This window comes from Amphibalanus amphitrite, unplaced genomic scaffold (genome assembly GCF_019059575.1).
Source record: "Amphibalanus amphitrite isolate SeventyFive unplaced genomic scaffold, NRLGWU_Aamphi_draft 000163F_arrow, whole genome shotgun sequence".
In the NCBI taxonomy this organism is placed as follows: Eukaryota; Metazoa; Arthropoda; class Thecostraca; order Balanomorpha; family Balanidae; genus Amphibalanus; species Amphibalanus amphitrite.
Window position 1 is genome coordinate 218,377 of NW_024881658.1, and position 27,520 is coordinate 245,896.

Consider the following 27,520-nt stretch of genomic DNA (forward strand, 5'->3'; position numbering starts at 1 on the left):
GGCACGGGGGGAAGGGGAACGGAGCCCCCCCCCCCACACACACACTATACGTTAGACGCTGACAAAACACAAATACGGGCGAGGGTTTAGAGATTTTCCCCTTTAGAGGCTGAGTCGTTGACGTAGCTCAAATTTGAGCCTATCTCCAGAAAGTGAGTTAAAATATCATTGAATGCCCTGTCCACGGCGCAGCTCTCTTCGCTCCAGAGTTGACGCCAATTTGTAAAAAAAAAGCTTATGAATATGCGAAATTTGACCTTTGATGACCTCTTGTGGCCTGACCTCTGTCCTGGCCTAAGAAAAATGCCCAGAAACTGTTTTAGTGATTTCTGACGCTCTTTCGAATGCCGCTTAGCGCGTGTCGTTAGGTATCCTGGGAGCTGAGCTGAACGGGGGGGGGGGGGGCAAACACCCCTCCCGCCCGGCGGCCCGACGCGCGGCTAATTGAAACAATTTTCTATGACAGAAAAAACGTAGCCACTGATTTTCGCATATAACTGATTGATGTTAGTTGTGGTGATAAAAATATTGTAACATCTTTTAGGTACCTACGATGCGCAATTCGTGAAATTGCGCATCTTGTTCGCAAGCCTGGATACCAATGATACGAGCCGCAGTTATTTTGACACTGCTCGCTACATAGGTATGTAATATGTATGTCATCTGGGCATAGAATGTTGGCGTTCCGGTGTAAACCAAGCGCTATAATTACAGACATTGATGGGTTTTGCGAAGTTATGACACAGCTTTGCCTCAGAGCGTAGCCGCAAAGCTCTCCAGCTGCTCCACGCCTCCATGGAGACAAACATAAGGTGACAGTTGTGAACAAATAAAAAATGTATTTCCCGGCATAAGACATCGGTGCAGCGTCACACATCTGTACCGGACATCACAGTTTAGCTTGATTATATGAGGTCTCCCTTCTACTTTTTCAGGAGAGCTAATGTTGCCCAAGATTACTTTACTATCGTTGCCAAAGATAATATAAGCGATGAGGGCAGTTGGGCGAGATTCCATTGCAATGAGCCACATTGCAACTGGGCTCCACAAGGCGGCGAACATGGAAGTAAAATGCATTACGATGGTAGGCGAGGACACGCACAAACCAGACCCACTACGGACAGGCCCTTCCCGTTCCAAGTCGCCACGTAGTTCATGAAACCTCTGTGACAGATAAACAACACTGATAGGGCACCACTCAGATCCACTCTACGGCATATGCCCAGCTCAGGCACAAAATCAGCCCAGCAAACGTTGGCACACCTGAGACCTGAGCCTGACGCCGGCCTGAAAGGCGGTCGGTCACAGCCGCGAAACCCGTAACTTCACAGACCGGCGTATGTAGCTAACTACCGCCTAACACGACAGCGTACCCGCACCGGATCCCCTCCACACCATGCAACACCCGAAAGCCCTCTCAGTATCCCTGTGAAAGTCTGTGGCCGCCGAACTCGTGGTAGCAGTGGCTGGAAGGGATGGTTGCCTTCGCAACATCGTCTAAATAGGCGGAATAGAAACGGAGATGCCCAACAATAAAAGCATCCCTGAAATAAGGCACTTCTGCTTATAGTTGGGCTAAGTGGAGCAGCCTTCAATCAATACCTACACATCACACGCCAGCACTCTAAGAGTACGCCATACTAGAACAAAAAGTCGGCCTCGCTATCCTTCAGGCTTAAATGGTCAGGTAACTGTGAATGTAGCATGGCACCGAACACCTTCTGTTTTTGTTCTGTCCCCACCCCGGGGAGGCTGGCGCCGCTGCACCGCTGCCTCGCGCACGAGCTCCTGGTTGTACTCGTCTCCGTAGTAGACGAGCAGCTCGGTGTTGGCGGCGATCGGGCGGCACGTGCGGTACCAGATGCGCCAGCGGTGCTGGTATGCCGTCACGTTCTCATCGGCCGCAGACGGCGCGCAGTTGACGTAGCGCATCCAGTTGGCGCACGCCGGGTCGGCCGCGTCCACACAGAACCAGAGTCGGCCGTTACGCAGTACCTCCCAGCTGCAGCCGCCGGCGGCGGCGCGCGACCGGCTGCACTCTCGCCGGCCCAGGTACGGCCCGAAACGGAGGCCGGGGTGCAGCGGGCGCCGGGTCCACACGCCCAGCCCGCCGCGGTGCACCCCCGACGGGCCGACTCGCAGCACGGAGGGCACCGAGCGGGCGGCGCGCTCCTGGGGAGGCGTGTCCGCGGGCACCACCGAGTCCCGCACGGGGATCGGCTGGCCGTGCAGCAGGCAGTCGCCGTCCACGCACAGCCGGCCGCACTGGTCACAGTTTATCAGCTCGTCACCGGGCCCAGACGGCAGGCCGTCTGCGCCGCCCCGTGATGCCTGGCGACGGGACGCGGTACGTCAATGGAGGCAATACTCACGCCAATGGTACAATGACAGCATTATTAACGTCCCATGCTTTACTTTAGAAAAAAGATGGTCGTAGAAGCATCATACAATGTACGGACTACGGAAGCTACCAGCCAGGCAAATTTATAGGTGCAACAGAAACTTCAAACAATAGATCAGCGGTAAGAACAAACCAAAACTACTCATTTGGAGTGGACATTTTTGGTCATCACTTTACCTTCAATTAGCAAAAAAGAGAAAACACAATATTAGTTTAATGTGTACTAAAAATCCTAGCTCCAGTTGTTGTAAGTAGTTGTCAACTTTCCTACCACGCTGCATTAAAGCCATTTCTCGCACTGGCTTAGCTCACAGGCGGCACGTACCCGACTGCTAACTGACGAGTGCATCGAACAGGCATCATCCACTCCACTGTCCGAGTCGGAGAGTCGCCGGGTCCGCGCCACTGCAGCCTCTGAAGCCAGTTCATGTCGTCAGTGAGCAATGAAACAATACTGAATGAAAAAAGTTAAAAAAGACGATAAAAAAACAAACTACATTAGACGTTGGCTTTAAATAAGCCAGTAATAAAACACTAGTAAACAATAAATAGTTTGGGGCTTTGGGCTGTATGAACACGATAAAAATAAGACAACGCTATGGGTTAACTAGCATAATTTTGATCAGAGTGCAGTCCCAGCCACTACATTGCAACTAACCACCACCACCCTGCTACGTACCACGCTTGGAGAGCGGCAAAGACTCCGCATTTCTTAATCTCCAAGAAGTTTCCGATCTCGCTGCTTTCACAGCGCGCCTTGACCCAACCACTTCTTTCGCATTTGCACTGACACCTGTTTGGTCGCTCAAGCTGTCACGCACTTTCCCAGCTTCCCGAGGAGACGTTGTCTTCTGAATCAGGTCCCCAGGGCCGGCGGATGCGCGCCCCGGGCCGCTCGCCGTCCTCCCCCTCCCCCTCCTCAGGAAACACGCGAGGAGCGGGGGAACCGCAGACAGATGCCGCGACCGCGGACAGCCCGACGATTTGTTGCCATTGAAGTTCCTGTGAAAAATGTCACTTACAGTTAATTCAATTAATTTCAATCGATAAATGTCGTGATAAGCAGTCTATCCTAATGCAATATGTAATGAAAATATGGCACTTCACGGCCAACCTATAGGTCTAGCTGGTACAAACGCTGATGATCAATATTAGCCCGCATTTCGTTGTCCATTCCCAGACCATGGTGTTTTAATCCCTGTTATCTTGGAAACTACCGGGTCGTGGTTCAAAATTCCAACGGCGTTCGACGGAGGACGCTCGATGGCACATTACAGGTCTTGAAAAAACTCGGATTTATTGGCCTCAGTATTTCAAATGACATCACAGGCCAGTTGAAAGTAGTTTAGTTGACACCATTGTAAAAGTATGAAGTTAGCATTAAAAAAGATCGTAGAAATCCATAGGGATTATTTTTGTTAGACATAATTTGCTATTTGAAGCTATTTTATCCAGTCAGATAACCGGTCCCGTAGCTCAGTCGGGAGAGCGTTGGACTCCGCGTGGTGAGAGAACGCTTCCCGGTAACAACGGTCGGGATCAAAGCGCGATGGGCCTTTGACGATTATGAGGCTATGGTTGCGGTTGGTGGCAGGCCGTAGCCAGCAGAAGTCAGTGAGGGGGACCGGCCGTGCGCGACTTTGTGCATAAGTTTAACTTTGGACTCTAAATTCTGTCATAGACCAGAAATTGCGCAAACGGAAGGTAGAGGGTAGGGCCAGCGCAACAAGCTCCGCTTAGCGGGGTTTCTGTTCTTGTGAATCCATCCATTCAAAAGGCTCGAACTAAATTTATTTAAAAAAAGATCACGAATTTAACATAGCATTTAGGTCAATATGGTTCAAACTCGCATATGGTAAAGGTGAACTGTCAGGGTCAGCTCAAGGTCAGGTAAATGACTTTTTCGTAAGATTTCACTGTGTTGCTTTTATCACAATATGCAATAGGTACTTCCAAAAATAGAACAGGGAATTATTAAAGCGTAGATTAACACTGACAATTCATCATGTGTCATCTCATTCAAGAGAAAGTGCTGGTGTTAATTCTATACTTGTGAGAGTAACTGCTGTAGAAGCTTATTTTGCCTCTAAGTAGGTAAATCATCTACACATGATGTCACTTTGATGCTATTTACAAACGTGCTACCTATCTAAGTGGCCTGAGCTTTGAAACAGGAGGTTAAGTATATGTAAAATAGAGCACTGAAAGTTTCACTTAAAAACAGCTTTCTATAAAATAATGTTTTGACATGCCTATTGTTTATCCATTTAGCATGTATTAAGACAAAGTCAGGAAAATATTCACCTCAAAAGTATGTGTGTATTGTGTAATGTTTTGCATGACTCTACACTAACGATTTGCATAAGGAACTCATGAAATTAAAATACTACTGACAGTGTTGTATGCAGTCAGTGTGGAGAGCTCCATACCAACCTCCAAAAAAGTATTAATTTTAAACAAAAACTCAAGTGGTTATCTTTTTTTCCAATTCTTACTGAACACCTTACTTTCATACATTTTTGATAGTGAACTGTTAGAAAATGTTTACCATGAAAGTGGATGGCTGATAGGGGTGTTTGTTGGTCTGGCAGACTTTGACTTGGGCTTTGACCTATTTACACCACCTTCACTGCATTTTAAAGCTCCCACATGACAAATCATGGCACCCAAATAATGAGTATGACAATAAAATGTAAATCTTACAATCATTTTTGAAAAGTAACAGATGAAAAGATATAATGTGCAGACAGGCCTGATATTACCTATGCTGGTAAAAACAAAGCATACTTACGTGATGAAGCATTTTACCACTTCTTCTAATGGTGGTGCATTTTGGTCAAGAGGATCCTGGAATAATAAAATCAGTGCCATAATCAAATCGTGTCACAATCAAAATGATAATGGCGTTTGATCTGCCAGCACTGTGCTGGGGGACATAGGCAAGCAGCTAGTTTTGTTATGTTGGAGTAGCATTAAACAAAGGTGCAAGAGAATAATAGGTACCTTAATCACTGTCTACCTATTACATTATCCATCCTTATTTACCATTGCTAAACTTTTACAATATCAATTTATTTGAATCACTTGACTCATGTCACTTCAAGTGAGATGCTTAAAATGACCCATCAAGGTAAAAATAGACAACCATACATGCTTATTCACCAAAGTGCAACCTGTATGGCAATAAAACCATGTCAATTATTTGAATTAGACTGCTATTAGAATGACTAAATGGAGTGGATCGTGTAAATTAAGGAAATATAGGTTCCATTTTTAGCATGTAGTTTTGAACTGAAATAGCAGTATTGCAGCTGGAGCTAATACCAGCACAATTAAGCTTTTACACCAGAATAATCACTCTAGCCAGGAGGATCAATTATAGTTCTGAAATTATTCCCTTAAAGGAGGAATGGATTCCCTTATGGGCTAAGCTAATGTAAAGAATGCAGCCACCTGTGGTGGAGGCCAATCTTCAGCCAATCAGCATGCAGCTGGCTTGAGCTAAGTAGGTAGGCACCTAATATGATTGGTCAACGTGTACCTAATGATTTTTAGCTGCAACCCCTATCTAGCCTTTACCAATGTTGGAAAATTGTTCTACCTATAATATAATATCTTCAAAACTCTTTTGTAGATGTTCATTATCTTCTTTTTAATCATTTTGATTTCAAGCATTAAAATTATGACTGTAGCATAGATGAATGTGAGTTGGTCAAGTGGTATATTCCCTTAAAGGTTTTAAGTACCTACCTAATCTGCTTCTATGTGACAGAAATGCCCATCATTGTAAGTATACAAAAGGGTATAATCCTGCGACAGTATAAGTCAGAGAGACTGAATGCTAGTCGACAGCCGTGCAGTAGCGGCGGAACACCTTCAATTAAGGGGGAGGGGGCACTGCCAACTTTTGGTCCCATTCTTTCCATGAAACACCCATAGGGCTAATGTTAAAATGCCAAAATCAAAGGGGGGCATGGTGCCCCGGTGCCCTCCCCGTTCCGACGCCTATGCAGCCGTGACAGATTGAGATTGAGGTAGTTCCAGTTCACACTTCACAATGATTCATGCGCTATTGATCCTCACACATACCGGTCTCGTAATCCTTTGATATTGCTTCGCAATTGAATCGTCCACTTTCAAAAGATAATCAAATACCAAAGCATTTACTTCTCTCGAAGTGTCCATATTAAAAATAAAAATGTTGGAACCCCATTCAAGACCACGCATGTGCACGCGGAAGTGGATGCGCGCGCGCGAGAGCTGCTGCGTCATAACCGAATATGAAGCGTCATATATGTAGATGTTCACGCATTATTTTGCAGCACTTATATCGCTCCTGTACATTGCTGCCAAAAACCAAACCCAGTTCTGGGCGAACGCCGTGATGGGTTATGAAATAATTGATTAATGATTCGATTCTTTTTTATATTATGCCAAGAAAGTTGTTTTGATTTACACGTGTCCATTTACATGACAAATCACAAGTGGTGCACGTGTGCCATAACTTTGTACCTACAAATTGTATAAAATTTTAGACCTAGCACCATTTGAAATGAAAGTTTTATATTCTAGGACAGATGAAATTAGAAATGATTGATAAATAAACACATTTTGAAGCATATTTTAACCAGATTTCAATGCAAGCAAAGCCTTAGTGCGATCTATGGTGCGAATGCTTGAAGGTTTTTATGAATCTTCTAATTGGGAGAGCCACAATGAAAGTCAACCTCTGCCAAAGAACGTGCGGCTTTGTTGTCGAGTTCCTTAGCAACATGGATTGCGGCCATCCTGTCATCCGGGGGGACTGCATAGGGCATAAGTGTGTGTCGTGACACCGGCCTGGCGCTAAAAGTTTTGGCGATATCAGTTAGAGATTAAGTGGCTTTATGTTTTACATTTTGCGAATTATTGTTGGATATCACTTTATCCCATCAGCTACTCTCCATAAACGAGACGGTTCCTCAAGGCTCAAGATAACGATAGAATCCGATACTTTTCTTACAAGTAGCCCATCGAGAAAAACTGGTAAGCATTGCGATGCGAGCGGCCGCCTGCCCCTGAAATTCGCTTCCTTTTCCTTCCCCTTGCTTTATACGGAGCTCGTGCTATGCAGTTCTTGCATTTTGCGAGAAATAATTCCTTTTCGTTGCTGCTTATTGCATCATTTGAGTTCGAACGAATCAAATGCAAACACGCGCTACGTTTCGGAAATGCGCTTCCCCGTTGCTTCTTGTAGTTGACACGGCCAGGGTCAATTGCTGACTATGATTATTATGCCACTTTAAACAGTTATTGATTATCCGTCTTGCCTGCCTTCGTTAGCTGATGATTTAACCCGTAGGGCTATCGGCGGACCCTGGCCACCCGTAAAGGGGGCCGTGTTTCGCCCTCCCCCTAAAATGTTGGAAAGTTGCCGGTCGATTTTCAAAATTCAAGCGTGGTGTTCGATAGCCCCACCAGGGAACTACCTTGTGACCCAAGTTCATTGACCTTGGTCAAACTGATGACGTCACAGGTCAGGTCAAATGTCACGTTTTCATGGTTTAGGTACAGGCATTCTGAGAAATATGTTGTAAAATCGAGTAAAATGCATGCAGGCTATTGAAAACAAGCAATAAAAATTTTTGTTTAACACATCATATTATGTATGCTATTTGAGGTCACTGATACCAGGTCAGGTCACAGAGGTCAAGTGAGTGTCAGAATGTTGAAGTGTCGTGTGATGCATGTTTTATGGTCCACTTTACATGACAAATGCGATGATGTGGGCTAGGTGACCTCTGGGGCCAGTCTAGGTTACGTTCTGCTGAAGATTAGGTCAAGGTCAGGTCAAATAAGGTTATTGTCGGCTGTGGGAGACGCATATTAATGTTTGGAAATATTGCTCCGCTAAATATTGTTCTTTTGGCGTTCAGCTTTCACTGGAACTCAAAAATACATGTGTATGTTTTCAAGAATGTCCGGGACAGCCCGTTGAATAAAAAATTATAAAGTTTTACAAAAACGTAATTTTCAAAAAAGGCCGTCGATCGATTTTGATAAAAAAGTAAATTTTTGGATTCAGCTTACCGTCAGCTTTCGAATGGTATATATCGTTTCTTCTGAGCCTGAGATGACCTTCCGACGAACCGTATAGGTGAGCGGCATTCGAAAGAGCGTTGAAATTAATGAAGAAAATTCGGTCATTATTTTAGGTCAGGTCAAACGTCAAATTTCGCCAATTTTCGACAAATTGGCGCATAACTCGGAAATGAATATGTAGAGCTACAGCGCCGCGGAAAAGCGCATTCGATAGCTCTTTTGACCCGCGCCCCACTGACTCCCGTTTTTCTGCAATAACTTCTAAACCGCTTGACGTATGACCGCAAAACTTTCAGTTCCTTCGGCTGCATCAATTTGACACCTTGTGTCAAAATTGCAACTTTGTATCTATCATAGATCGGCCGGAAATGACGTCAAAGTGATGTCATGTTCTGCCGATTTCGACGCAAAACATTGAACCACGGGAATCGCTCCCAAGAGCTCAGTTTTTGAGCTAGATCCGATTTCTTTGCATAAGAGGACTTAGAATGGACTGCGCTATCAAACTGCCATCTCGAATTTTGAAAAAATAAAAATTTAAAAAATTATATATTAAAATTCAAAATATGTATTTTTATCTTTTTTTCAAAAATTTTTGATTTTTCGAACAAAAAAAGAAACATATATGATAGAACACATGCTAATGACTTACTCTAGCAAGTTTTAGCCAGATATCTTCAAAAATGGCCAAGTTATACGCATTATAGCAAAAATTTCACAATTTCAAATTTTTCAAATCAATTTTCCTGTAGGAATTTGACATCGTACACCAATATAAATAGCACCATCGTGTTCCTGAGCTCAAACTGCATCCGATTGACATGTTTTTTTTGTTGTTGTTGAAAAATTTCAACTTTGAAATTTGACCTTTTTTGACATGAAAGTGACCTGACCTCAGCTATATTCAGAAGAAAATGGCCTCAAATGACACAGGCGAACCGAATTCGAAACCTATGGCCTAAATGGACCATAAAACATGTGTCACGTGGCCGACTTAAGACATAATATTTCCGTGACCTATGATGACCTGACCCTGACCTGAAAATAAAAGTACAAGTTTGGTTCCCGGCCTCAGAGTATTTAAAGCATCTGTTCACGACTGTGTAAACAAAAAATCAGCCTGATCTGACCTGTAAGACGGCAGCCTGAGCCCAAAATATAAACAAGCCAAATATCGATAATAATTTTTACTTTGACCTAACCTGTGACGTCATCGGTGACCTCGAGGTCAATGAAATTAGGTTTCGCTCGACTATCAGATGCCGTTTGAAATTTGACGATCGGCTCAGTGGTCACCAGGTCAAGTTAAGTGACCAAGCCTAAAAAAGTTTGCAATCATGTCCAGCCTGCAGTGTTTGTCAAAAAGGTTTTAAATTTGGTAGATTGCATGCTGTTATGGGCGCCTACAATTTGTATATCTCGGATTTTTATATCCGTGACCTAAGGTCAGGTCAGTGGCGTGACCTTTCCATTACAAGTCAATGGAGAAAAATGAAAATGCCTCTAGATCCGTGTGTAAACATAGGAACAGTCCAAATATTTCAGAATCACAATGATTTGGACCACCCGTAATGACCAAGGTGTCATTTTTGCTGATAGCCTCTAGAAAGGTCATCCGAGGTCATTTGAGGCTACAAACAGATTTTTGCCAATAACTCGCGATTGGAAAGAGATAGAACGCTGCAGGTCTCATTGTGTTTGTCTTGTTGAGACGCAGCGACTGATATGCAACATGACCTTTTCCGGTCAGGTCATGACCTTGACCTGAGGTCAAATTTTCAAGTTGACCTTTCAAGGTCAAAGTATAGTTTGCTCCCATTGACTTAAGTCAATGGGAGCAGATTGAACTGCTCTTGATTTGAGCGAAAACACTCAAACATCGGGAAACAGGCAAACATGGCACACTGAATCGGAAAATTGCGCCCGTTCCTCCTCTCTATATCCCTGAGGCCATCTCAGGTCATGAAACGTCTCCAACAGTCATTTGATAACAACTTTAGATAGAAACATGCTAGAGCGATGAATTCACCTCACATACGGTCAGCTCAACGATACGAATCGGCTGATATGCAGCATGACATTTTCTGTCACCTTACCCTGAGGTCAAATTTTGAAGTTGACCGTTTCAGCTAAAATAGGTCATTCGACGTGTCTCGACGAGAGAGACGCGATGCGGGTAAAATCAACGTAGTACAAGTTTAGTATCAAACGTTATTGCTGAACAAAGTAGTTCCGCAAAAAAAAAATCAATTTTTAAGTTTTGTCCTCTGGGGGATAGACCGTTGGCATTGACCCTAGGTCAAATCTGAGAACAATATTCAGCAATGCTTTGAAAGAGCCATCGAATGCGTTTTTCCTCGACACTGTGGCTCTATTTGTTTGTTGCAAAGATATGCGCCGATTTGTGAAAAATTGCCAAAATCGGGTAAAAGTTCGTGATAACTTTTGGGTAATTCCATATACCTCAGAGTCGAGGCGACTTAAAAAAAATGACCTGAATGGTTAACCCTCGCCGGACCTATTGGTTTTCTACATACGCGCCGGCCGAGGGGGGGGGGGGGCGGGTACGACCCCCCCCCCCCTCGCCGTTTCGCCCCTGGTGGAGCTAGCGCGTCGCGGAAAAAACGAGCGTGTGCGCCGTTACGAGACGCAGAGATTGGTACCCGATTTTAAGGTCCTAGGTCAACCGGTGACCTCTGAGGTCAGGTCAAGTGCCCCAGGGTACGGTTCAGTTTTTGGTGAATAACTTCGCAAAAAACGGCCGCAGAGCGCCGATTTTGGCAGCATCGTGTTCGCCTCGCTCAGGCGCGTCGAATGATATACTTTTTGTCCGGGTCAGGTCAACTTGGGGTGTTGACCTCAGGTCAAGGTCAGGTCAGCACCCCCAGGTCACGAAGTTGGTCGAAAGAGGTCATGTCGCATATCATTCGATTCGGCAGGCCTTCCTGAGTCCATTGGTGCCTTTCCCGACTCGCTAGCTCAATTTGATCAAGAGTTATTGACGAAAAACTAATTTGACCTTGATGACGTCATAAATGACGTCACGCAAGGTCAACATTGCAAAAGTGACGCATCTAACCTTGCAAGGAGTGCATCTAATCACGATTCTGTGTGCTTGAGATAGTTGGAGATCGTTCCCGGCGCCAGAATAGCAGTTTGAATTTTTCCCCATTGACTTATAATGGTGAGGTCACGAAAATGACCTGACCTCATATGACCTTTAGGAAAAATCCGAGATATACAAGTTGTTGGACTCATAATGGATACTAGATCCTGCAAGTTTCATTTCCCTGTGACATCTCCTCTGGCAGTGAGGGCGTTGCGAAGTTGCGACATCTGAAGACCGTGCAGAGGTTCACTTATGACGTCATAGGTCAGTGACCTGACCTGACCCAAAAATGCGGTTGGTGTCAAAAGATCCGGCTTGGATCAAAGGTCAGGTATGCCAAGTTTCAGCTCTCTATCGCCAGCGTGTTCGGAGCTATCGCGAAAAAACCCTATGGGGGGGGGGGCGGCACCCGCCCCCCCCCCCCTCGGCCGGCGAGGGTTAAGGAAAATCTAGTAGCGAGCTATATCTTGATTTTTTCAGCGTCTTTCTGGCTTTCTCACTTCCCGAGATAACCTGGTGTAACCAACTACGTCCCCTCCCCCCGCCCTGCACCATGGCGAAGTTGGAGCTGAGACCCCGCGCGGGGCTCGGGTCATTCTTCTCTTCAATTAAATGAGCGCTAATCACTTAGGGCATTCTCTCGACAAATCTCGCGCAGTGTTCAAAGGATGTCTACAGTCAGGGTCGAAATTAGAGGTGGCAAAAGATGAAAATTTTGGGAACCAGACTCGAACCAGACCCGGCTGGACATTTCTGGAACCAGTCGGACCCGGTCTTAGTTGGAATCGGAACCAGTTGGATCCGTTCCCCAAAAGTCAATTAATACAAACAACTTGTAGGTATCATTAGTTGCATCATATAAAACAGCCTACTTCGCACTGGCAATACTCATGAGCTACTGTGTGCAAAGAAACATTCACTTCATTCACTTCATATTTTGCAGTAATGTGCAGTGTGCAAGATGTATAGTTTATGGTAGGACCCGGTTGGGCCCGTCACAAAATTTCCAGGAACCGGTCTGGACCCATATGGGTCCAGACTGGTTCCTTGGACCGGGTCCTCGGGTCCACATTTGCCACCTCTAGTCGAAATTAAATAAAACGAACTTACGTCTTGTTTACCGAAGATGCCCAGATCCAGTTGAACAATGTATTAAAGTCGTTAATAGCCGTTTTCACGACGGCCATCTGGTACACATTTGGTGCACATCTGGTACAGATTAGGTGCAGATTTGGTCAAATCAGGTTTAGTGTGTCTCATAGCAGCTATCAGCTAGGGTTGCACTAATTGCTTATATGCCTGCTTTGTCATATTATCAGAGAGCATCATCCATTAAAACACTGAAATAAATTCATAAAATGAAGATATTTGCTGTAAAAGAAATTAGGTGCAGATTTGGTCAAATCAGGTGCATGCGCCGGATAGCCCGTCGTGAAAACGGCTATTATAGGTATATGACAGATATTCATTTAAAATCGCATGAAATCGAGTTTTTGGCTCTAAACTCAACCCAATGATAGAGGAGCCCAACAAATTTTATCAATACCTATTGACCTGGTGACCTGACCTTACGTGACCTGGGGACAAAAATTGCACAAACGATGCTGAATTGGTGTAGCTATACCCTAAAAAGAAAAACTGGTGGGTGTTGCCAAACCCCCATCCCCATCCCGGGCGAAGGCTTACAAGCTTACTTATAGCGTAACAAACATAACCCAGCTAGTAATGCATTTCCGTTTGTCAGGTTAGCTCGGAGTGGTGGACCACCACCCAGCGACAGCGGCGACCATGAACCAGCTACGGGTGCGCTACCACCAGCTGAAGATCGACATGTTCGCACTGTACCAGGCCACCATGGACAGTCGCGGCGTCAAGGTGCACCGCGTCGAGCAGGCGCTGGGCGACCTGCCGGCGCCCGGCCCCAGCCACGTGCAGCTGCGTAACGAGGACGCCGCCTACGTGCAGAAGCTCAGCGAAATGGAGAAGAAGATCACCGTGGGAGAGCACGGCCGACGCCGGCGGCACATGCTTCGCAAGGTCAGTCGCCAGCCCGGCTAGATGCGAACGGACAGAGCCGAGTAATGGATAGGCCGCGGGGACTTATCGGAGACAGTGTAGAATTACGATAGGCGGTTATCAAGACCGTACCGTTTTCATCACAGTACATCCTTATTATTTGATTCCTTTTACAGCATGAATGAAAAAAATCGACATTAGGTATCCAGTTCGTGATTTGTTAATGGGATTAACTTTATCATGCCCCGCGTAATGATATCTCGGAAACTTTTGTATTAATTCTATCCAGGGAAGTCAGACAGGTAAATCGTGGGCGTTGGTCGTTGGATGCTACCGAGCTGGTTACAATTTTATTATAAACGGTCACCGGGTGTTGGAATTGTGTAACGGCTGCCGGGTGGTACTCCGGCTGAACACGGCAAAACACGGCTGGCCGCCGTCGCTGCAGCGAGCGGCGGGCGGCACAGCCTACCCGGCGGGCTGAGCGGCGGGCGGCGCAGCCTACCCGGCGGGCTGAACGGCGGGCGGCACAGCCTACCCGGCGGGCGCCCGCGCGGTAGGCTCATTGATCGGCGAGCCGTGAATTGACCGTACGCGATGTGGGGTCCGGGGCCGCAGCGGGATGTCACTCTTGGTCGAGAGTCGGTCGGGGCCGGATGAACCGCAGTGTTGGGCTGCTGGTGCGGGACTTCTGGCCCGCTAGTAGCGTTCTTGGCGGATTGTTCAATGTAGTTTCGTTGGCGGCTGTCGGATGGGACTCTCGTCTTGTCCAAAGCTTCTGGCCAAACTGAATTGGGCGGTCCAAATGGGAGAGGGGGACTGTAGTCTACCCTCTTAACCAGACGTCGGGGTGCCTGGTCCCGGCCACTGCCCATGGTCAATATACTCTGAGTCATATTGGTCCATGGACAGTCCTCTGCAGAGGTTTCACTTTTAACTCACGGCTTAACCGTACAAGGGAGGTATTTTCACGGGTAGGGTCGGCCTTCTGCCGACCATTCACATCCTACTTGCACAATCGCATTGCACAGTTTGGCTGTATGCTGCCCGTTTTGTTTGGTGCAATAAGAATACGTGAGGAACCAAAGTTTACAGTCTTTTATTGGTGGCTAGTTGCGACCGGGGCAGGAAGCTACCAGAGATTTAGTGACAATTGGGCCTCGTTCGTAACACCGGGTCCCAAATCCATACATACCTTCAAAATCTCATGGCTGACCCGTGACCGTTCGTTCTGTTTCGACTCGTCAGTTGAACTTTTCCCGGTCGTCTGGCGAGCCGTCGGCCGGTGAGGTGGTGGACGCGGCGGCGGCGGCGGCCGTGGAGCCGAGCACCGGGGCCGAGTCGACGCGTCACGAGTCCGGCTGCCGGGAGCTGGACCGGCACTCCAACATCACTGTGCTGCGCTGCTACCGGTGCACCAAGCGCTTCGACGACCAGACCAGCCTGTTCGCCCACTGGCGCGACGAGATCAACTGCCACATCGTCTGTCTGTTCTGCCGGGAGGAGTTCATCACCAACGCCAAGCACGACCAGCACATCCGGCTGTGTCAGGCGCTCGTGTGTGCCCAGTGCAAGGCGCAGTGCAGCGACTACGCCGAGTACGAGCAACACATCGCCGTGTGTCTGTTCGCGGCAAAGTGCGAGCCGGTCGAGGTGCTGGCGGCACGCGTGCAGTGCCCTTACTGCGACCGACTCTTCACGCAGATCCACATGTTCAAGCGGCATCTCAAGATCATGCACGAGGTGGAGCACATGCAGCGCTTCGGCCTCAAGATCCAGCGTAAGTTCCGTCCGAACGAGCGCGAGTTTCCGTGCCGCCAGTGCGGGCGCACGTTCAACCGCGTGTACAACCTGAAGATGCACCAGCTGTCGCACGGCCGGAACGGCCAGTACCGCTGCGAGACGTGCAACAAGACGTTCCGCTTCCGCTCGAATCTGGAGCGGCACGCCCGCTCGCACACTGCGCAGCAGCACGAGTGCCGCGTGTGCGGCCAGCAGTTCCGGCTGCTGCGCCAGCTGAGAGGTCACATGAACGTCGCTCACGACAAGGACCAATTCGCCTGCGAGATCTGCCAGAAGAGCTGCGACGGCTACCAGCGGCTGCTGACGCACGCGCGCACCCACCACACGCAGAAGGCCTACTCGTGCGGCGTGTGCGGCCGCGTCTTCAGCACCAAGCACAAGTACAAGGAGCACATGAACGTGCACGACGGCCGGTACACGTACGAGTGTCACATGTGCTCGGAGCGCTTCTTCACGCGCGACCACCTGCGCAAGCACTACCGTAAGCAGCACCCGGAGGTGAAGCGTCTGCCGCGGCGCGCCACCATGCGCCGTCCGCTGGACCAGGGGCGCTCCTTCTACGAGCCCACAGACCTGGGGCCGATGATTAACGACACAGTGACGCTGTACCAGGCGAGCGCCGACAGCGGCGACGCCTCCGTGGTCAAGTTTGAGGTGGTGGGCGAGCCGTGCGACCGCCAGGTGGTGCAGACGTTCACGGCCGACCAGACCAGTCAGGAGATGATGGACGGAGGGTACCAGGTGAGGGCGCACGGCCACGGAACGACGGGGGCTGAGTGGGTTATCATTCGCATTTCGAACACGTGTTTGGTTTAGATCTGAACCTCGTTTATCAATAGCTCGTTTGACATTCTTGCATTTTTCGTACACTGGCAAGGGTATTTAATACTTACATATAACGTGACGATATGCTGTTACTATTCGGTCATTGATTAATTCGGCCTATAGTACCGTTTTGGTGAAACGAATGTCCGAATGACGTCCGCTCCATCTGACACCATGGTACGCTGTTCAGGTGTACGAGGGCTCGGACCAGCACATTCTGGGCGAGTACACGCCAGTGGCCGAGGGGGACGGGTACGGCACCCCCGGCGCCTGTCACCGGACGGCTGCCGGCCACACGGTCCAGTACTTCCCGGCGCAGCAGCAGGTGAGCGACACTGAGCGTTCAGCTGAGCGACGAGCTAAAAAAGATCGGCAGGAAGCCTAGTTCGTTGTTGAATAAGATCATATAAGATTTATCCACTCAATTTCGTACCTGTAGACTGAAGTGATGATTGCTGTGGGATGCCGTTAGCGCGATCTGCAGCTCGCTGGTGACTGTAGTTCCTCCGTCTGCCGCCAGGTGCCGGACGGTGTGGACGGCGCCGCCACTCTGCTCAGTCTGGAGCCGGCCTCCTCGGCTGAAGTACCAGAGGGTGCCACCGTGATGACCTACATCGTGCCCGAGACAACCTCATCCCAGTTCAGCGTACAGGACAGCACCTGGGCCGGCGGCAGCCTGTTCCACTTCCCCGGCCTGATCACCCCCGAGAAGGGCGCGGCTGGCGGCGGGCTGTACGCGGCGCCCGGCGCCCCCGGGCCATCAGGGGCGCCCGCAGGGTCGTCCCTGTTCCTGACGCCGGACAAGGCGCCGCTGGCTCCTCCCAGCCTGTTCACCACGCCGGAGCGGCCGTCAGGCGGCGCGGGGCGGCCGGCGCCGGAGGCCGGGCTGCTGTCCACGCCGGACCGCGGCGGCGGCGGCGAGGCAGGTCTGCTGTACACGCCGGCCGGGCCGGCCGCGTCGCCGCTGGGCTGGCCGGCCGCCGACCGGCAGCCGGAGCTGGCACTGGCGCACGGCTACCCGCCGCTGGTGAAGACGGAGGCCGCCGCCGTGACGGAGGGCGGCAGCCCGCGGTACCAGCCGCCGCCGCCGCCACCGCCACTGGCCATCAGCAGCGGCCAGGGCGCCATCTTCACGTCGCCGCAGCAGGCACCGGTGTTCGTCTCCTCACTGGCCGAATAGGGGACGCGCCGGGCGAGGTGCTGGCGACTCGCGGCAGGCGCCTCTGTAAGCAGCAGTATCGCCCGTGAGGGGTAGTGTATAATTACCGTGGGTGGGAGGGGTGAACAGACGAGTCCGTTGAGAAGTGCTACTGAACCGTCCGGTGAATTACAGTGATGGCTCCGATGACAGGACGATTCTACATTGCATGCGCATTTGTTTTACCTGTAGATACCTTATACGATCGTGTGAGCGAGTTAAGTTGTTGCAGTTTCTGCCATGCTATTTATATTATTTATGACATTGGTTGCACTTCGTTCAAGGTTGGGGCCATTGATTGACCCGTTGATTTTGTTGTCTTTCAATACAGATACCTTCTGAAACACCAGAGATCGCTGCTATCCGAGCCAAACACTGCACCGATTCACGCGCGTTTCAGATTTATTTCTTGATTTAGAAAACAACAGCATATAAGATCCACCATACGAGAAGACCATACAACGACGCCAATACTGTTCTCATTGCGCCCAGCGGAGCGAACCCTTGAAAGACGCATCAGACGGGAAAATGGCGTACAAGTGAACCAGACTAAGATTGACCTAAGCATGCTTACAGGAATTCCTCACGGAATAGTGGTATCTACACGTACTAGTTAGGCGAGCGCCCGGTAGGAGGGCCGGCCGCTGCGACTCTGTCGCGCCCTGCGTGGAGACCGCACGGGTGGGTTGACATTATATCTCGCAGCCTCGCACAAGGCAGCGGGCCGAACGGCCTCCGTGTCCCTCAGGCTAGATCATTCGCTCCGTCACTCGCTCTCACACACCGACTGGCCGGACGGACCGCCGAGACGGCGCTCCGTACACCTGTACACTGTACACGCGTGCCCACGCCGCCTTTGAGTCGCACACCCAGACACCCTCTCAGAGACGCACTGACACTCCGTCTCCCGGTGGAGCCGCACGCGTCCACTTCTCAGGCTCCCTAACACACCCATCCGCAGTCGCACCTCTTACTCGCTCACCTCTCAGCCACCACACAGCGCACACGGGCGACGCCGATACTCGTAACAACGTGTCGCCTAGCTAAAACGCACCAGCACAACGTTCAATAAATAACGATCAGGACTCAATATAGGATGAGGCGCTGGAGACGCACCGCGCAAGGCGGCGCTCTCCCAGGTAAAAGGCGGCACGCGCGGTCGGCGGGGGACCCGGGGGCACCTAGCACCGCAGGTCAACCGAGTGGCAGCCACTCACAGAAAACCAACAACTTTTGAATTAAATTCACAACATAAAGTTCCACTCTGAAACAATAATATCAAAAACCACCACTCATCCTGACGAAATTTTCTCTAAAAATCCCCTGAAGCGTAAAACGCCTACCGATGCATCATCTGAAGGTTTTTGATCGCGTGTGCCACGAGCTGGTGGCCAGTTTTGCTCCGCCGGGCCGCCGCGCGCTCGCAGAGTACACTACTACCGATGGCTATCGTCCGTATTGCACGTGGCCGGCGCCGCGCGCGCGGGCGGCACGCACAACACGCGCGGAATGCTCTAGCGGTCAGCGTCATTAGGTCATGGTCACTCCGAGCGCAGTCCGGCACTTTTCGTATACCACGTACGATATGCTAACCGCCGGCGCCACTTTGAGGAAGTTGGGCGCGATGCCGCGGTACAGGCCCAGGAAGCCCTCCTGGCGCACAATCGAGCGGAACAGCGTGCGCATGTTGAGTGTTGCTGGGTCCACGCCGCCGGCCTGCTGCTGCAGAACGGCTGTGGGCACAGGATCATAACGGTCACGGGGTGCAGCTCATCATCGAGCCATGTGAGAAGCAGCGTAATGGCCATCAGACAAACGGATTACAACCCTCTTGCCAGCGCACAAAGAACACGGAGTAAACACCGACTCCCAAGACCGTGTAGTAGACGGCAGGGAAGAAGGATCCCTCACCTAACGGACAAGGTGTCGTTAGGTGAGGGATCCTCTTCCCGAGTCATTCAGAGAGAAGTATCCAACACCAGTGTACCAGCGCCAGCGGATAGGAGGTTGTCACCGAGAAGGATCACTCACCGGCGGGGAGGAGTCAGTCGCCGAGAGGAATCACTCACCGGCGCACTGTAGGCCGGCAGCCTGAAAAAGCGCTAGAAATTCCCCCAAACTGACTGTCCGCAATATGAACAAAATAGGTATCATTTGATCCCAAATTGATCGAAGAATACGATTCCGATGCTAGTTTTGGCCTAAGGTCAAAATTGAGGTCGTCAGTTGTCACCAAACACAAGACAATTTAGACTCTATAGGCCACCACATTTACCGATTTTAATGATGAACTTTAGTGGTAATTTATTAGTTGACCAATCGTCGTTTTGAACGAAATTTCCTGTCAGACTAGTTCAGGGCACTGTTGTTCACTGTGCCAACATCATTCTGACATATTGCATCGCTTTTCTGCAAGATATGCTAGCTGTTTGCAAGCAGCTGCAAGACGTAATTTAAAATCATATCCAATTTTTTAATTAGACTTTTATAAAAACGTTATTTCGAGCAGCTAAAAATGAACATTTCATACTAGCCTCTGATTACTCATCTTTTGATCCATATAGGTGCTTTGCTGCTTTTCCCTGCTACTTTTCGAGATATGCGCCAGTAAACCACATGATGTAGGGGCAATTGTCACCTCGCCGCTCTACTGAAGGCCCGGCGCTCTTTAAAACGCTGGAAGTTGTGAAAAACAAACGCTTATAATCTAAATGAAATATGTGTCCCTGAGCTCAGAATTGATCAACGCACACAATGCTGTCAACATTTCTGGGCCAAACTAAAAAATTCAGTCATTATTAACCCCTAAACACAAGTCAGTGATAATCAACAACAACTTGCTCTTTAGTTAGACTTTTTGAGAAATGTTATTTCGAGCCGTTAAAAATGGCCATGCCATACAAACCACCAATCATCTTTCTGTCATGCCCTACTCGCAATTTTTGCTAATGCCTGCTACTCTTCGAGGTCACGTGACCTCACCATTAAAAGTGAATGGGGAAATAAGGAAACTGTTGTTTTTGCGCATGGAATGATTTCAAAGTATCTCAAGCACACGGAATCGTGATTTCGTGCACTCTTTGCAAGATCTGATGCTTGACTTTTGCATTTTTGACCTTCCGTGACGTCATTTATGACGTCATAGGAGTCATAGGAGTTTCTCGTCAATAACTCATGATCAAATTGAGCCAGCGACTCGGGAAAGCCACCAATGGACTCGGGAAGACCTCCCGAATCGAATGATATGCGATACGACCTCCTTCGATTAAGTTCGTGGCCTGATGGGCTCTGAACTGACCTTGACTCGAGGTCAATACCTTAAGTTGACCTCATCCGAACAAAAAGTATACCATTCGACGCGCCTGAGCCAGGCGAACACGATGGTGCCAAAATCGCTGCTCTGCGGCCATTTTTTGCGAAATTATTTGCCAAAAACCAAACCCTACCTTGGGCTTTTTAACTTCACCTCAGAGGTTACCGGTTGACCTGGGACCTTAAAATCGGGTATCAATCGTTCCGCCTTGAAACGGCGCACACGCTTGTTTTTTCCGCGAGGCTCTAGCTCTATTAGGGGCGAAACGGCAAAAAGGGGTCGTACCAACCCTCCCCCCCCCCTCGGCCGGCCGAGGGGGTGGGGGGTCCGACAATAGGTCCGGCGAGGGTGAAGCAGCCCCACTTCGTTTTTAGCATGTTTGCTTGTCACTGAGATCAACAACTCAATCACAAATAATTTCTAGCACTTTTCCGGACCCCCGGCCCAGTGTGCGGCGGCCTGCAGGCGGGTGCGGACCAGCGCCAGCGGATAGGAGTCAGTCACCGAGAAGGATCACTCACCGGCGGCCTGCAGGCGGGTGCGGACCAGCGCCAGCGGATAGGAGTCAGTCACCGAGAGGGATCACTCACCGGCGGCCTGCAGGCGGGTGCGGACCAGCGCCAGCGGATAGGAGTCAGTCACCGAGAGGGATCACTCACCGGCGGCCTGCAGGCGGGTGCGGACCAGCGCCAGCGGATAGGAGTCAGTCACCGAGAAGGATCACTCACCGGCGGCCTGCAGGCGGGTGCGGACCAGCGCCAGCGGATAGGAGTCAGTCACCGAGAGGGATCACTCACCGGCGGCCTGCAGGCGGGTGCGGACCAGCCGCAGCGCCAGCGGATAGGAGTCAGTCGCCGAGAGGGATCACTCACCGGCGGCCTGCAGGCGGGTGCGGACCAGCGCCAGCGGATATGAGTCAGTCACCGAGAAGGATCACTCGCCGGCGGGTAGGAGTCAGTCACCGAGAAGGATCACCCACCGGCGGCCTGCAGGCGGGTGCGGACCAGCGCCAGCGGATAGGAGTCAGTCGCCGAGAGGGATCACTCACCGGCGGCCTGTAGGCGGGTGCGGACCAGCGCCAGCGGGTAGGAGGCGATCTGGCCGCACGTGCTGCTGACCGTGCCGCAGGCGAGCAGCACCATCACGCCCGGGTCCTCCGTCTCGTCGTGGTTGCGCAGGTAACGCTTCTTCAGCGTCTCATACACGCACAGATCGATACCTGAGAGAATAGAGGCGCCCGACGGTCACGTTACAGAAAGTTTATAGCAATAGCTTGATGAGCGCCATAATGCAATTAGGTCGTGACATTCTTATGAACATCTTCAATATCTTCCAGATGGCAATCCTCAATTTACTAACTCACTATAATTACCAGTAAAACGCCTTTTGGGCGACCAACGGAGCGAGCGAGAGGATGGGCCTTGCGCGTGCGAAATTGCGAGGGGGTACCTCCAACTAACTTGTGCACTGCACCCTACTAACCGGTCTTTAGCGATGTGCCAAATTTCAGCGCAATCGGCCTAGCCGTTCTCGAGATCTGGAAGCGGCACACTGCACGTGCGCACGTGCAAGCGGGGTCCAAACTGACTTTTGCACGGCACCCTACTAACTGGTCCCCAACCGTGTACCAAATTTGAGCGCAATCGGCCCAGCCGTTCTCGAGATCTGGGAGCGTCCCCTGCACGTGCGCACGTGCTGTAGCACCCCAACCTTAACACATGCAGATGAATTATCTGATGGAGACCTAACTGTGTACCGAGTTTCAATTCAATCGGCCCAACCGTTGTGCCGTTATTGAGGTTGCAATTTTGGGGGTTCTTAAAAAAATGTCCAACTTTACCACGCGCCACGTGCGGTGGTTGGCAAGAACGCATGGTGGCCATCACACCACAGAACTTTTACGTCCAAGTGACATTCAGTAAAGAAGACCGCTTGTCAATCGGATGTCCCGTTCCTGAGATATTAGCTTTTGAAGAGCGTCCCCACGGCCGGCCGGCCGGCCGGCCGCTCATACTCAGGATTTTCCCTTAATTCAGTATGAGACTCCGCTCGCTTCGCTCGCTCCGTAACAAGTTATTCGTCATTTCTTCCACACTGGCGCACGATCGATTCGGTCACCATAAATACGATCGAAAAGATAAAATCGACTTCAACAAAACTGAACATAACTGATCGAATATTACATAATGGGCTATCCTCCCCTTGCCCCTGCTACCCAAGAAAGCCAGGTAGTAGGTACGGCACCGCCTCTCCTCAGCTCTCCTACGTTACACATCAGGCCCTGACCAGTTGCAGTGGCCAATCGCTCACCAGCGTACGGAATGATGCCCAGCAGGTTGGGGATGTAGCCCTTGTAGAAGGCACGCATGCCCTCGGCGTTGTAGATTTTCATCGCAGCGTCCACCATACCCTTGTACTGGCCGGTGCGCCGCAGTGCCAGGCGAGTCTTCAACACCTGGCGGGGGCGTAAAGGCGGTCATTGGAGTGATCCAACTAGCAGGACAGACAGCGGCGGGGGCCACAGAGTCTTGGAGCTAATGTGACATGGTCAAGGAATACGCAATACCACGATACCGCTCCACTGAGTATGAATACGTAATCTTTGATAGGATTACAACAGCTAGCGCCTGACTGAACCAAGGGGATCATTATTTACTAATGGTCCTGCACCAAACAATATTTCACTTGTGACAAATACGGTGAGAAGTGCGCAGTAGGAGGCCAACGTAATAACAGCAACATCAAAGCCAGCAACGCTTCATTTGTTGGACGCGGATAGCAGAAAGGTCATTCACCGATGCATGTCAGACCAATTTTCACCTAAGCGCTATTGCTTTGTGCAATGCGCATGAAAGTTCACAGAAACCCATAAGCCTCACTGTTACGAAAGAGCATTTACAGGGTGTTTCATAATTAACGTTACAAGATCAAAGCTCAATATCTCTGGGCATAATGACTTTATTTCCGCCAAAATTGCACCATATGTACCCAAAACCACAGAGACCAACATCCTTAAGTCCTACTCGAAGTGGCCGCCTCCAGCCTTCACAGCGGCAGCCAACCGTCTCCTGAAGTCACGGACTGCGGCACGCACAACCGCGTCGGGGATCTTCTGCCAGGCGCTGATCAGAGATCGTTTGAGATCGTCGATCTTCTTGTGCGGTTTGGAGCAGGCTTCCTTCTCGAGCACGGACCACATCGTGTAATCCATCGGATTCAGATCTGGGGATGATGGGGGCCACTGGTCCTTGGTGATTAAGCCTGGGCAGTTGTCTTCGCATCACTGTTGGGTGACGCGCGCGGTGTGGCTTGTTGCGCCGTCCTGCTGAAAAGTCCAGCCCTTGTCTCCGTACGTCTTCTTGGCCCACGGCTTCAGCGTCTGTTCAAGGATGGTCTCGATGTAGGTTTCTTTGTTGATTTTTACGCCCTCGGGCACAAAAACCAACGGCGACTTTCATCTTCAGGCGCGGGTGTGGACTTGTGTGGCGGCGCGAAGGTACTGGACTCGAATGACCTCTAGACTGCAAGTAGGGTCAAGGTCTGTGCCCCCTGGCGACCGACAGCTGTTGCGGAGTTTCATGCACTAGTGCCCCCGATCCGCATCGCGGCTGGCCGCAGGGGGCACGCGTTAATCCACCCACACATCCCAGCCGCCAGGTCGGCTCGCCGGCCGGCATGCAAGTCACCTTTCTGACACGAGGTAGGAAATGACGTCATTGCCATTGAAGCCTGTGCGTTGAAGACTTGAAATTCATACAGGAGGTGCGTAATAGATACCTGTTGACTACACCACGCAGCCATGTACAGCCGTCTTCAAACAGGTCCGTGAGCAACAAGCTTATCACACAGGCTCTAATCCTGATATTCGAGATAATCGCAGACTCGGACCTCATTTGGATCAGTCTTTCATCAGCTACACCCATTATCTGTCCAAAGGGCATTCAAAATGCAATTAACCAGGACCAGAATTATGTGCTCTTTCCAATGGTGTATAGTGTTTTCAGAAAAACCACCTTTAAGTGTACCAAAATTGAGTGGCAACTCTTGTAACGGTAATTGTGAAACACCCTGTACATCAATCTGGTGGTTATCAATAGAGCACCGATAGCCCGCAGACTTATCTTAAGTTCAGTTCAGTTCAGTTCACTTCTGCGCAATCCAGTACCACATATGCATAGTATCCAGGATTCAGTACCACAAATAGCATCCAGCTATTACAGAGGTTATCAATATCATGTCACCAAGAAATATTAACGAAAAGGCAGTCTTGCAGACTACGTAGAGTTACTACGTAGAGCTTTATATCCCACTGTCACTGGTTTTATCGCCACTGATAATTTGACACTGTTTTCGTTAGCAACAAAGCTCAATTAATCGCGCGGTTGCATTGTTTCACAGAACATAGCCAGGCAGCTGCACGGAGAAAAGATTATACGGCCACCTCACTCCCCCACCATACCCCCACACTCCGTCTCCACACCCCCTCCCTTACCTCCATCGGGTAGATGACAGTCTGGCTGAAGCCGCCCGCGAAGCTGCCGGCCGCGAAGCGCTCATAGATGCTGATTTCGCGCGGCCGCTCACCGCGCAGCGCCCGCTTGGCGTACTCGTAGGCCATGAACTTGAGTGCCGACTCGGGCGCGATCTTGAGCACGTTGATGCCGTTGCCACGCCACAGGGAGCGCACGCCTCCCTCGTTCAGCATGTGACGCAGACAGTGCTTGATGCTGGAGAAGTGAGACTTGCCGTGCACCTGGAGGGCGACGAGAGGAGACGGATGGGTGGTTAGAATCATGTCAGGAGAAAAACAAATAAATTCAAAGTTTAGATACCGTGTAAGAGTTTATGACGAGCAGAACGCTCGGAAGGTGAGATTCAGTAGCCCAGTGGCATGATTTTTACTTGTCTTAGGTAACTGTTGAAGATGTCGTTTCGACGTAATATTTAAATAAGGTCGGTTCATAGCAAACATCCATAACAATCCAACGAGGTGCCTTCTAGCCTAGCACGTAATTCCCAGAAGGCGGCGCGAGGTGCGGTCCCGTCCGCTCGTCTCCTGTAACCCACCTGAAGGAACACCTTGAGCCGGTCGAGCGGCGCGGTGGCGGTGCGCGACACTGCGCCGGCCACCCCGCCGGCCAGCAGGTGCCGCCACCATAGTCCCTGCTGCAGCTCGGCCGCGCTGAAGTCGTCCGGCACGTTCAGGTCCTCGCCGATGTCCAGGTACTGCAAGCAGAGCAGACCACGTGCGTCCAGCAGGCGCAGCAGCGGGCCGGCGGCCGGCAGCGCGGCGCGCGGTAGCCAGCCGGCCAGCGGCTGCAGCGGCGGCGGCGGCGCCACCATGGCGCAGGCCGCCCCCGGCCGCGACGAGCGCAGGCCCGCAACCATGGCGGCGGCCGGCTGCGGCGGCCACAGACTCCGGTCAGCGCGGTGGTAGCGGGGCGGTGGATCCGGCCGGCAGCCGGGGAGGGCGGCACGGGGGGCACCCAACCGGCCTGAGAGACGCGAGAGACCGGGCGGACCTCAGTCAGAGGTCGTCCCGGTCACACGGGTCACACAGAGCCGGACAGACTGCCACCGAGTCGCCCCTCCCCGGCCGACCAGCCGCGGACAACAGAAACCCACAGACAGAAGCCATGCAAAGAACTGGGCGAACCAAGAGCTTTGCGGCCAAACACAACATGTGCACTGCGTAATTCGAAGATGAGCAAAACACACAGCCAAAATATAATATGGTGAAATAATAAGCATGAATTCACAATATGAAAGGCTGAATAAAGGTGGTGGTATTCCTCAAAGGAGTCAGTGTGCTAACTACGAAATCAACAGCATGCGCTACTCAGAAAAGAAACATACTCCGCGGGACAAAGGCAAGGAGCATGCCAGGGCATTCAAAGGAGCGTACCTACTGCCTTGCCTACTTGGGCGTTGACAAGAGGGCTCACTCCTCGTTACATGACTGGCTCAAGTTACAAGGGATATAAAGCAAGTAGCCAACCAAAAGGTTCGCAAAAGACGATTTCCAACCAACCAAAAGGTTCGCAAAAAGACCATTTCCAAAGCAGTACCGTAAGTACCGTTCTAGAAGGTTCTGACTACGGATATCCCAAGATCCTGCCCAAAAAGAAGAGGAGTTATAGTTCGTTTTTTTTTTTCAAAAGGACGCTGGCTCAAAGTTCCTTATCGAAGCTCTCACGTGAGTTTTGGCAGCTTCAGCGTCTGGCCAAGAATTTCTTACCGAAAAAATATTCGATTTCAAATTGTGCACGGTAAGTGCCTGGAAATTGTGTCTTGAAAAAATAGCACACTATGATGACGTCACTGGTGGCAGCAGGCACTCAATGTCCGTACGATGGGACCAAATTTCGACGAATTTGGGGAAAACTTCGTTTTTCACTGTTGCCGAGGTTATAATCGAGTAAGCGGTTTCGTCCATTATAGTTTTACGCTACATTGCAAAACAAGTTCGACAGCATGACGTCACCACTGTTCTCAAATCTGGTTCCAAAACGCACGGATGGAAATTATCGGGAATAATTCACATGTTAAAATAAGGCGACGTTCGAGTTTCTCAGGTTCAGTTTTTGCTAGTTTTGCTCGCTAAAACGCGTGCTTTTTCGAAAAACATACTTGGAGCCAGAGTCCTTTTGAAAAAAAAAAACGAACTACTGGATCTTGCCTTGAAAGTTCCCATTCCCAGGCAGCTTAAAATCGATAGCTTTTCCTTTTCACAGTGCCAGTCAGGCAGTACAAATGTGGAGAAAAGGAACATGA

The 27,520-nt window shown here is 50.2% G+C and overlaps 3 protein-coding genes across 7 annotated transcripts in view; 1 reads left to right on the top strand and 2 right to left on the bottom strand.

The window, feature by feature from the left end:
* Positions 1 to 813: 813 nt before the first annotated feature.
* LOC122383406 (probable histone-lysine N-methyltransferase PRDM7) lies at positions 814 to 9,951 on the bottom strand. 3 transcript variants are annotated; one of them, XM_043369766.1, is made up of 7 exons: positions 9,947 to 9,951; positions 8,499 to 8,502; positions 6,491 to 6,618; positions 5,193 to 5,248; positions 3,081 to 3,403; positions 2,727 to 2,815; positions 814 to 2,331 (listed from the first exon to the last, which is right to left on the bottom strand). In XM_043369766.1, exons 3-7 carry the CDS (start codon positions 6,584 to 6,586, stop codon positions 1,684 to 1,686), a joined length of 1,212 nt encoding a protein of 403 aa, XP_043225701.1. In that variant the 5' UTR covers positions 6,587 to 6,618; positions 8,499 to 8,502; positions 9,947 to 9,951; the 3' UTR covers positions 814 to 1,683. The 3 variants fall into 3 exon arrangements, with proteins under 3 accessions (XP_043225701.1, XP_043225700.1, XP_043225702.1); XM_043369765.1 differs by lacking the exons at positions 8,499 to 8,502; positions 9,947 to 9,951 and having other exon boundaries at positions 6,491 to 6,806; XM_043369767.1 differs by lacking the exons at positions 8,499 to 8,502; positions 9,947 to 9,951 and having other exon boundaries at positions 6,610 to 6,627.
* Positions 7,178 to 17,784, top strand: LOC122383404 (protein suppressor of hairy wing-like). Of its 2 annotated transcripts, none has more exons than XM_043369761.1 (5): positions 7,178 to 7,425; positions 13,337 to 13,628; positions 14,856 to 16,151; positions 16,426 to 16,560; positions 16,756 to 17,784. In XM_043369761.1, exons 2-5 carry the CDS (start codon positions 13,380 to 13,382, stop codon positions 17,413 to 17,415), a joined length of 2,340 nt encoding a protein of 779 aa, XP_043225696.1. In that variant the 5' UTR covers positions 7,178 to 7,425; positions 13,337 to 13,379; the 3' UTR covers positions 17,416 to 17,784. The 2 variants fall into 2 exon arrangements, with proteins under 2 accessions (XP_043225696.1, XP_043225697.1); XM_043369762.1 differs by lacking the exon at positions 7,178 to 7,425 and adding an exon at positions 13,223 to 13,232 and having other exon boundaries at positions 13,336 to 13,628.
* Positions 17,785 to 17,814: 30 nt separating this feature from the next.
* The window catches only part of LOC122383405 (calcium-binding mitochondrial carrier protein SCaMC-1-B-like), a 36,274-nt gene continuing 26,568 nt past the window's right edge, over positions 17,815 to 27,520 (bottom strand). Inside the window, exons 5-9 of one of the 2 annotated variants that reach the window (XM_043369764.1) lie at positions 25,814 to 25,972; positions 25,239 to 25,499; positions 23,057 to 23,201; positions 21,795 to 21,965; positions 17,815 to 19,166 (exon numbers count right to left, since the gene is read on the bottom strand). In XM_043369764.1, the coding sequence (XP_043225699.1) occupies positions 18,964 to 19,166; positions 21,795 to 21,965; positions 23,057 to 23,201; positions 25,239 to 25,499; positions 25,814 to 25,972 (939 nt within the window). In that variant the 3' untranslated portion in view covers positions 17,815 to 18,963. Of the gene's footprint in view, positions 19,167 to 21,794; positions 21,966 to 23,056; positions 23,202 to 25,238; positions 25,500 to 25,813; positions 26,147 to 27,520 lie in introns of both variants that reach the window. The other variant, XM_043369763.1, reaches the window with a different exon arrangement.

Coding starts and splice junctions, on each gene's coding strand:
- LOC122383404 (XM_043369761.1), top strand. CDS start 13,380: ATGAACCAGCTACGGGTGCGCTACCACCAGCTGAAGATCGACATGTTC. Junction 13,629..14,855: donor GGCGGCACATGCTTCGCAAG/GTCAGTCGCCAG, acceptor TCGACTCGTCAG/TTGAACTTTTCCCGGTCGTC. Junction 16,561..16,755: donor ACTTCCCGGCGCAGCAGCAG/GTGAGCGACACT, acceptor GTCTGCCGCCAG/GTGCCGGACGGTGTGGACGG.
- LOC122383406 (XM_043369765.1), bottom strand. CDS start 6,673: ATGACGCAGCAGCTCTCGCGCGCGCGCATCCACTTCCGCGTGCACATG. Junction 5,249..6,490: donor ATCAAAGGATTACGAGACCG/GTATGTGTGAGG, acceptor TTATTATTCCAG/GATCCTCTTGACCAAAATGC. Junction 3,404..5,192: donor GTGGTAAAATGCTTCATCAC/GTAAGTATGCTT, acceptor CATTTTTCACAG/GAACTTCAATGGCAACAAAT.